The sequence below is a fragment of the Solanum pennellii genome, chromosome 10 (assembly GCF_001406875.1).
Source record: "Solanum pennellii chromosome 10, SPENNV200".
Taxonomy (NCBI): Eukaryota; Viridiplantae; Streptophyta; class Magnoliopsida; order Solanales; family Solanaceae; genus Solanum; species Solanum pennellii.
The window spans coordinates 6286094-6295815 of NC_028646.1; the positions used below are offsets into that span (position 1 = coordinate 6286094).

Here is a 9722-nt window from a genome sequence, read left to right on the forward strand (position 1 = left end):
TATATATATATATATATATATATAAGTATTGACGGAGCCACAATTTTCATTAGAAGGTGTCTGTTTGGGCTTGAACTCACAACCTCAAGAAATCTATGCAACCCCTTAATCACTAGAATAAACTTTCAATTTGTTTTTAGTGGTGTCAATACTTGTATATATAAATATTTATTAAATCAAAATTTTAACTATTTTAATCCTACGAAGAAACCCTGATTTAACCAATTAATTAAAACCAAATTTTTAATACCACCCATATCCATTTGACCCATTCTAAAACTTAAAAAAAAAAATCCAATTCCTCACACATAGCCTCACATAAACAAACCAAATAACTAAAAGAATCCCAATTTCTCCTTCATCTCGACAGACCATGTTCGTCATGATTTGTTGTTGTTTTTGTTAATTCTTTGTTGATTTGTAGTACATGTTCTTCTTTTCTTAATCAATTCTTGATCGATTCTACGACAATCAAGCGATTACGAAAAAATAGTACATTAACTATTTCAATTCAACTACACCTAAAATTCAAAATACAAAATTTTTTCTACAAGTGATAACCTTAATCATACAGCACAAGATCAGTGATAAACGAGAATGAGCTTGTTTTGGGCAACAAAAAAAGCATATTTACAAAAAAAAAAAAGTGAACTTTTGTTTTACTTGAAAAATAAAGAGAAATAGGGGAAAGGATTAAGGGAGAATTAGGGGAAGCGATTAAGGGAAAGAGTGAGACTCAACCATAGTGAGTGAAAAGAGGTTTGAATTGAGGTTGAAAATGACTAGGTGCAAATTGCAATGTGCAGATGATATTGGCAGAAAGAATAATGAGGAAAAACGAATTTAAGTCATATTACAATAGGCATTAACACGAGTCGCATAAATCAAGTTTTACATTTGGAAGTAAATCAAATTCAATGTTAAGATAGAATATGTAACTACAAGCCATGGATATGTGAGAAAAGGGGATTTTTTTTTGGTTTTTAGATATGTTATTTGTGTGGGTACTGGGTATATCGAATGGGTTAAGTGGATATAGGTGAATTTTTAAAATTTGGGTCTAATTAATTGGTAAATCAGGTCTCTCCGTAGGATTGTGACACATGTATCAAAAAAGTTTTTCCTTATAGTGAGAGGTAAATGTGCACTATTTTTTGAATGGTAAGGGTATTGATGACAAAAAATTATGACGAAGAAAATTTATATACCATTTATAATAATTTCGGTATATTTATTCTTTTTTCCATAAAAATAAATAAGCGTAGATCATCTCTACGCCTTCTATGGTAGTAATTTTTATAAATATGGCAAAAATATTCATTACCCCCTGAACTTGAAGCTTTTTATTCAATGTACACCTAAACTTTATTTTGTTTCAATTACCCCCCTGAACTTACTTATTCATCCTACACGTACACCTTTTCTGTCCACCTGGCATAGAAACTGAAATCAAACTCTACAAGGCGCGTGAGACAGCAATTTTTTGTCACATCATAAAGTTACAACGGTAATATACGTAAAAATCTATTTTTTCTTTAATATTTGGGTTATTTTAAGAATTTTTCTCTCTCTATTCTCTGCCTATTTATTCTTCTTTATCCCTTCTCCTTTTTCAAATTTCAGATTTTTCTCACTTTTTTTGTTTTAATTGTTATTGCTAAATTCATGAACAATAACAGGAGACTTGTTTGTTTATGTGGGGCTCCTCCAATTCTAAAAATTTCAAGGACAAATTACAATCCCGGACGTAGATTTTTCGGTTGTAGACACTATGAGGTATGTATTGTTACTCCTTTTTTGCTTTTTATTTGACAAGTTCGTATTATGCAATTTCATTTTTTTAACTTTGATTTTTTGAAATGCAGTCCTCATTTCGAAATTCTTATAAGTTTTTCGATTGGTATGATCCTGAATTTCCGACCCAAGCGAATATTGTAATTTTGGGTTTGTTGAAGAAAACCAACAAACAAGAAGAACAGCTCAAGTGCAAATGGATATTGAAACTGATTTTGGGTATTAGTATGATATGCAATGTGATATTGTTCTTTTATTTAGTGTGTCGTTGAATTTTTTTTTAATGTAATTGTTATTAAGGAAAAATCATTTGGTTCTAGGGTATTCATTTTGTGGATTAGTTTGGTTTGGTGTTCTATTAATGTATGTTTTTGCTGTTTTTGCTGATCAATCTACAATTACATGTAATAGGTACTATGATACCATGAAATAATAACATGAAGGCAACAAACATAACATAACTAGTGCTTTCTTGATAATAAAAAAGAAGCATCATAGTGTTTCATTGTTTCAACCAACAACCACAATAACTTAAGTTAACTAGCAAAACATAAAACAACCACTACTTTAAGGTTAGTTGAACAACCACATAAGCACCAAAACACTAAACAATAACTACTTTAAGTTTGTTTGAACAACCACAGATTCATCAATACATAAAACACTATTTCAAGTTTGGTTGGACACCCACACAACCACACAACTAAGAAGTTTTCTTTGAGAGTGATTTTCCTTTGGCTTGTGACCTTGTTTGAATGCCATCAGCTTTTGATCTGGTTTGAATACGACGCATAACACTTTCGACTTGAAGTTCTCTTTGAATCATGACCTGTTTGCCTTTCCACTTCAGTCCCTTGGTAGGTTTAAAACCAATATCACCTGTCACATGTGCAGAACTCACCACACCAGTATTAACCCTCCTTCTGCTAGACAATCCTTGCTGCAATATCAACTACATAGTTATTTTGGGATTCACATTTAGAAGACAAATATAATTTTGACAGTTTATAAGACACTTACATTAATACACGTATATCCAGTATCAGCAACAAATACACCTTGTCCAACAACTTTAGGCCTCTTCTTGTAACCACTTCCTGCACCTCTTCTTGTACCAGTCTTACTGGTGCTTGTTCTTTCATAATGACCTCTACCCCTCTTTTTTCCAGTGGTGGACTAATATGATTGGAAAAAGAACACAACAAGACATTAAATTTAATAAGTAATCTAACATAATTTATAAAAGCAAATTAATATGAATGTACCTCTTGAGTGGGTGTTGGTGTAGACTTAGGTTTAGGATTTTTTGGACAATTTCTCTTGTTATGATTTGGTCCTTTGCAAAGTGAACATGTCATTACTGTCCCCATTCTTGGCAACTTTCCAGCTTTTCTCACTTCACTAATTTCTCTTCTTCTGTTCTTTGGTGGCCTACCAGACATTTGTCTTGCCTCAGGTGGTTCAAACATTGGGTTTCTACTTTCAGGCCACATTTTCATGTTTGGGACTGGTTGAATGAAATGAGAATATGTCTTCATATATGTGTCTTTTCTATACCAACTAGATATTGCTTGTGATGCATCCATGCTCAAGTGGTTCGTTGCTGCTTTACCATGTGCATATGGGATACCTTTTAATTCCCATGATCTGCAACTACATTTTTGTTGTCCCAAGTTCACAGTATGCTTGTATACCCCTTCTAACACTTTAAATCCAACATCGCCATTCCATTCAATGTTGCACTGCATTGATCTTGTTACATTTGTATTAAATACCATCATTGCCATTGGAGATACTCCATCTGTCCATGTTTCAGCAAATGCTCTTGACTTACTCACTCTACTCATCACCTTAACTCTAATTTCTTCCAACATAGTTACAATGGTCTTGTTCCTAGGTCCCAAGATCCAAGAATTGAAACTCTCTGCCATGTTGTTATCTATACTATCACACTTTGAAAATGTTTGAATAAAAGCTTTGCACCATGTCTCCTTGTTGTATTTAATAAGGGATTCAACAATACCTATTCCCAGCTTGGACAGGGCATTTATATTGTACTTAAATTGTGCCTCAAATGTTGATCTAGCACAAGCCCAAAATTTCTTTCTTCTCTCTAAGCCTTTGATGTTTTGTGACCAATTTGCTAATATGTGTCTAGCACACATTCTGTGCTCACATTTTGGAAATAGTTCATCTACAACAGCTATTAGTCCTTGTAGTTGCAAAGCAAAAAAAGCAAGTTAAAGTTTAGTCAAATTAAATTAGCAATTACATTAAACATAAACAAAAGAAAGATATTCAATTACCTTTTGCATATCACTAATGATAGTTAGCTGGGAACTATTTCCTAGATTAAGATCATCTTTCAGAATGGTCATGAACCATTTCCATGTCAACTTGCTTTCAGTATCAATTACTGCCCATGCTATTGGATACATTTGGTTGTTTGCATCTTTAGCAACATCTACCAAAAGTTGACCCCTACAAATTCCCTTTAGAAAACACTCATCCAGCCCTATACATCTTCTGCATCCTTGTTGAAAACCCTTTTTCATAGCATCAAAACAAATATAAAAAAAGTGGAATTGTTTCATCCCATTTCCTGATTCTGAATCTTTAAGCTTCACAATACAAGTGCTACCAGGATTTGTTTGGAGTAACATATCCTTGTAGTGTAGGATTCTGTTAAATTCTGCCACATAATCTCCCATAATTTCCTTTAAAATATTTTTTCTTGTTTTTAAACAAACTGCCTTGCCTACATGAACATTCAACTCTTTCCTCACCAATTCTTGTATCTCCCACCCTTTTATACTAGGTTTAGAAATAATCCTATCTTTCAGATACTTGTATAAGAACTTTGAATTACACAAAATATTATTGGTGGTCCTGGTACATTTGTGCCTTGGATTGTATGTCTTGATAGTAAAGTTCTCACTCCTTCCTTCCTTGCTTGCATACAACAGCCATGGACAACCACTTTTACACTTCACTCTCACTCTAGTACTCTCATTCACATACTTATCTAACTCAACTCCTTTTTTTATAGCATATTTTGTAACTGCCTCTCTAAATTGCTTTACACTTTCAAATATCAAACCACACTGCCATATTACAATATCACAAGAAGAATCATATACCACCCTATTACTCTTCTTTCTCCCCCTTAAACTCCCTCCTTCAAGTTCATCATCAGAAACAGGTTCTTCTTCATCACTTTGAAAACTATCACAGTCAGAACTGTCATAGTATGACTCATTTTCTGTTAGCTTACCCTTGAAATTCTTTTTCCCTTTTTCAATATCCTCATACCCTTCATCAAATCCAACTTCGCCTAAAAAAAACCTTTTGGTTTTTCCTTCTTCTTTCTCCTCCTACTTTCTCTAAGTTTTCTCACATCTTCCTTAACAATTCTCAACTCCTCATGCACATCACTTCCATAGTCAATAGACTGGTCAGAACAGACAGAATCACTGTCTATGTCTTCCTCTGCTTTTTCTTGGATAATTGGCTCAACTTCTTGTTGAATAGAAGGTTCAGTTCTTTGTTGGATGGTTGGTTCAACTTCTTCTTCAGTATCAGTCCAATCTATTGAAAAATAATCATTATCACTTTCTTGTTGGCATTCTTGTTCGACCCTTGCAACCCCATCATTTTCAAGTCTTTCAGTAGCTGGAAAGGAAGAAGAGGAACCTAACCCTAGATCTGATTTTTTTGGTTGTGCAGTTAGAGATTACCCATGTGAATTAAAAGACTCAACCACTTGACTTAAAGATTGACTAATTTGACCTTCACTGGGACCCACATCATCCGGAATAGTGTTATCACACACATAAATAATGCAATGCTACAAATGTCCATGTCATTTTTCAATTCCACCAAATCACCCCCTAGAGATGGAGCTGCATATGTTTTTCCTAACTTACTAATCCCAAAAGACTTAGCATAATCTGCAAGTTCAGGAATTGATAAATGATCTTCATCCACATTCTCTACATATTCAGTCCTACCCCCAACATATACTGGACCTACCTCACTCACCAAGATACCCCCAAATTTGAACCTTAAATTGAGGTACTTATTAGTCATAGTGTCAACCTATAACCACAATAATAATCAGTATATTGTACAATGCAAGCAACAAAATCGAAACATATATAATAACACCAAAACATAAGCAACAATTGGTACTTAGTATAGTAGATGTATTACTCATCAACATACAATAGGCATCCCACACAATATACTTAAACAAATTATAAAATACCCCACCATTTAACAATACCAGAAACCCTAATACTTAGAACCTTAATTTTACCAAAAAACCTAAATTTTTAAACTGATTATCAGAAACCTTAATGCTCATGCATGCATAAGGTAAAAAGCTTCATAATAATACATTCATTAAGTGAAAATTCTAGTTGAAAAGTATTAGACCCCTAATCAGAAACTATGGCGAAACGTTAAACCAAAAATAGGGCAAAATATGAATGAAAAAGTAAAGAAAACAGATAACAATACATCAAGCCTTCGCGAAATCGAGTGGATAATCACTTACTTGTAGACACAATTTCATACAAGATCCAAAGAAAATCGACCAAACACTTCACGAAATCTAGCAACTCTTTACTCCAGAACTGCAACTGGCACAAATCTACTCGTTACTTTGTCAATTACACTTGGCAAATCTACTCGTTACTTTGTCGATTACACTTTCGTGAGAGGTTTAGAGAAAATCAAAGAGAGGTTTAGAGCAAAACCGAGAAGCTTCTTTCAGAAGTTTTAAGATGTGTGAATTTTGAAGGTCGGTATTATCTAGGTAACAAAATATTTATCTAGGTGGCAAAATATTTATCTAGGTGTCGTGCGCGTGTAGACACGATCATATTGAGTGGACAGAAAAGGTGTACGTGTAGGATGAATAAGCAAGTTCAGGGGGTAATTGAAACAAAACAAAGTTTAGGTGTACATTGAATAAAAAGCTTCAAGTTCAGGGGGGTAATTAATACTTTTGCCTATAAATATACAATGACTCACGAATATCCTTGAATTGAAATGATGAGGTAACTAACACTTTGTTTGGATCATTGTTACTCATTGTTTCATAATGTATTGTATTGTATTGTATGGTAGATACAATGTTTGGCTAGACTGTATTGTTTGTTGTTGTTTAATAGCATTTTAATTATTTATTTTGATCGTATCTATTGTAATTTATAAATTTACTAAAAAATCCTAATTATTCTAGGGTAGAAGGTTTGACTAGATTTAAAGAATTAAGATAAAGAGTAAAATTGTATTTTGAAATATTATGCAAATATATAATTGAAAAAAGAAATTAAGTAACAACGGGAACATACCAAATTGGTTGTTCCAATAAATAGGTGTTTTTATTGTTACGTAACAACGGAATTTAACGATATAATACAATACATTTTAAATAACAATAAAACAAACATTGTAGGTATAGTAACGATACAATGCAATACAATAGGTAATAACGATCCAAACATAATGTAATGGTCATCTCAATAAGACCTTATCAAATAATTAGGGATCATTTGATAGAGTAAATAAAAATAATATTAAATAGAGTATAAATAATGCTAGTATTAATATTATTTGTATTAATTATACATAATTTAATTTTTATATATTATTTAATTTAATATATTAAAAATAACATATATTATAAAAAATATTCACCATAATTATGATAAAAATGTAAAATGTTGTAAAATAGTTGGAGTGCCACGTGGGCCCAACAATTGGAAGGTGGCATCACTATTGATTGTGTATACATGCCATATGACACCTTCCCATTATTGATGTTAATGTATGGCTATAAATAGCCACTGTATGAAACATATACATACACCTTTGAAATAATATTACTTCCTAAATTTTCCTTCTTTTAGTATATTAATTTTAGTAAGTTTTTATATAACACGTTATCAGCACGAGTCTCTGCCAGTTCAAGTAAAGATTTTAAAAGCCTCGGAGGTATAAATTTCCTTTTCTTAATAATGTCTAATCTCTCTAAACTTGAATTTCTTGCTCTAGACATATCGGGAAAAAGCTATCTATCATGGGTACTCGATGCAGAAATTCATCTTGATGCGATGGGTCTAGCAGACACCATCCAAGAAAATAATGAAGCATCGAATCAAAACCGTGCCAAGGCGATGATATTTCTCTGTCATCACCTTGATGAAGGTTTGAAAATGGAATATCTCACTGTTAAGGATCCTCTGGTATTGTGGAACAATTTAAAAGAAAGATATGACCACCTGAAGTTGGTCGTCCTTCCACAGGCACGTTATGACTGGATCCACTTGAGACTTCAAGATTTTAAATCTATCAGTGAGTATAACTCTTCCATGTTTAAAATTATCTCACAATTAAAATTATGTGGAGAAAATATCACTGACCATGATATGTTGGAGAAAACATTTTCCACTTTTCCTGCCTCAAGTATGCTTCTGCAGCAGCAATACCGAGAAATGGGATTTAAAAAATATTCCGAATTAATTTCACATCTCCTTGTTGCTGAACAACATAATGACTTACTGATGAAAAACCATGAAAGTCGACCTACTGGTTCTATGCCATTTCCTGAAGTAAATACGGCAAATTTTCACCAATCTAGGCGTGAAAAAGGTCGTGGCCCCAGTCGTGGCCGTGGTCGTGGTCGAGGAAGAAATTTCAATCATGGTGATCGTCTTGCACTAAATAATAACCTTCAACACCAGCAGTGTAAAAAGAAGAATGAAAAACATGATGTAGTGCAGAAGAAAAATTCAGACAACAAATGTTATCGATGTGGAGGAAAAGGACATTGGTCACGTACCTGTCGTACGCCAAGGCACCTGGTTGAGCTATATCAAGCTTCCCTGAAGGAGGTGAAAAATAACGCTGAAGCCAACTTTATCTCGGAAGATACTGTTGAACCCATGCATCTAGATGTAGCGGATTTCTTTGAGAATCCCGAAGGAAAGATAGATCACCTGATAGGTGATGGGTCTGTGATAATGTAAATATATTTCATTTTCGTCGTTTATATGAACTAGTATGAATATGTTTTCCTAGATTTGTAAATAACTAAAAGGTTGTGTATTGTTTTTGTTTAGTAATAATATTATAATGTTTATTTCTTTTATATCTTTTATCTTGAAGAATATATGGATACCTCAATGATCAATCATGAAGATATTTGTATAATTGATAGTGGAACAACGCACGCCATATTCAAAGATGAGAAATACTTCTCCTACTTGCTTAGAAGAAAAGCAAATGTTACTACAATTTCTGGTAATTCAAACTTAATAGAAGGCTCCGGAAGAGCTACTATATTTCTGCCTAAGGGGACAAAACTTGTCATAGAAGATGCTTTGTTCTCTTCTAAATCCCCAAGAAACCTGTTAAGTTTTAAAGATATTCGCCGAAATGGATATCATGTTGAGACAATAAATGAAATGAATGTTGAATACCTTGGTATTACCAAGATTGTCTCAGACCAGAAATATGTGTTGGAGAAATTATCAACTTTATCTTCTGGCCTGTATTATGCAAAAATAAGTACGATTGAAGCACACTCTATCGTAAACCAGAAGTTTACTGACTTAAAGACTTTTGTGCTTTGGCATGACCGAATAGGTCATCCTGGATCAATAATGATGAGACGAATCATTGAAAACTCAAATGGTCATCCATTAAAGAACCTGAAGATTCTTACAAATGATGAGTTTTCATGTGCTGCTTGCTGCCAAGGCAAATTGATTACTAGGCCATCACCAATGAAGGTTAACATTGAATCCCCTCAATTTTTGGAACGAATACATGGGGATATTTGTGGACCTATTCACCCATCTAGTGGGTCGTTTAGATATTTTATGGTCCTAATAGACGCATCTTCAAGATGGTCTCAT

The 9722-nt window shown here is 33.3% G+C and overlaps 1 protein-coding gene across 1 annotated transcript; it reads left to right on the forward strand.

Annotated features, from left to right (window-relative positions):
- The first annotated feature begins 7820 nt into the window (after positions 1 to 7820).
- LOC107032682 lies at positions 7821 to 8831 on the forward strand. The gene has a single exon (XM_015234257.1). It carries the CDS (start codon positions 7821 to 7823, stop codon positions 8829 to 8831), a length of 1011 nt encoding a protein of 336 aa, XP_015089743.1.
- The last annotated feature ends 891 nt before the right edge of the window (positions 8832 to 9722 follow it).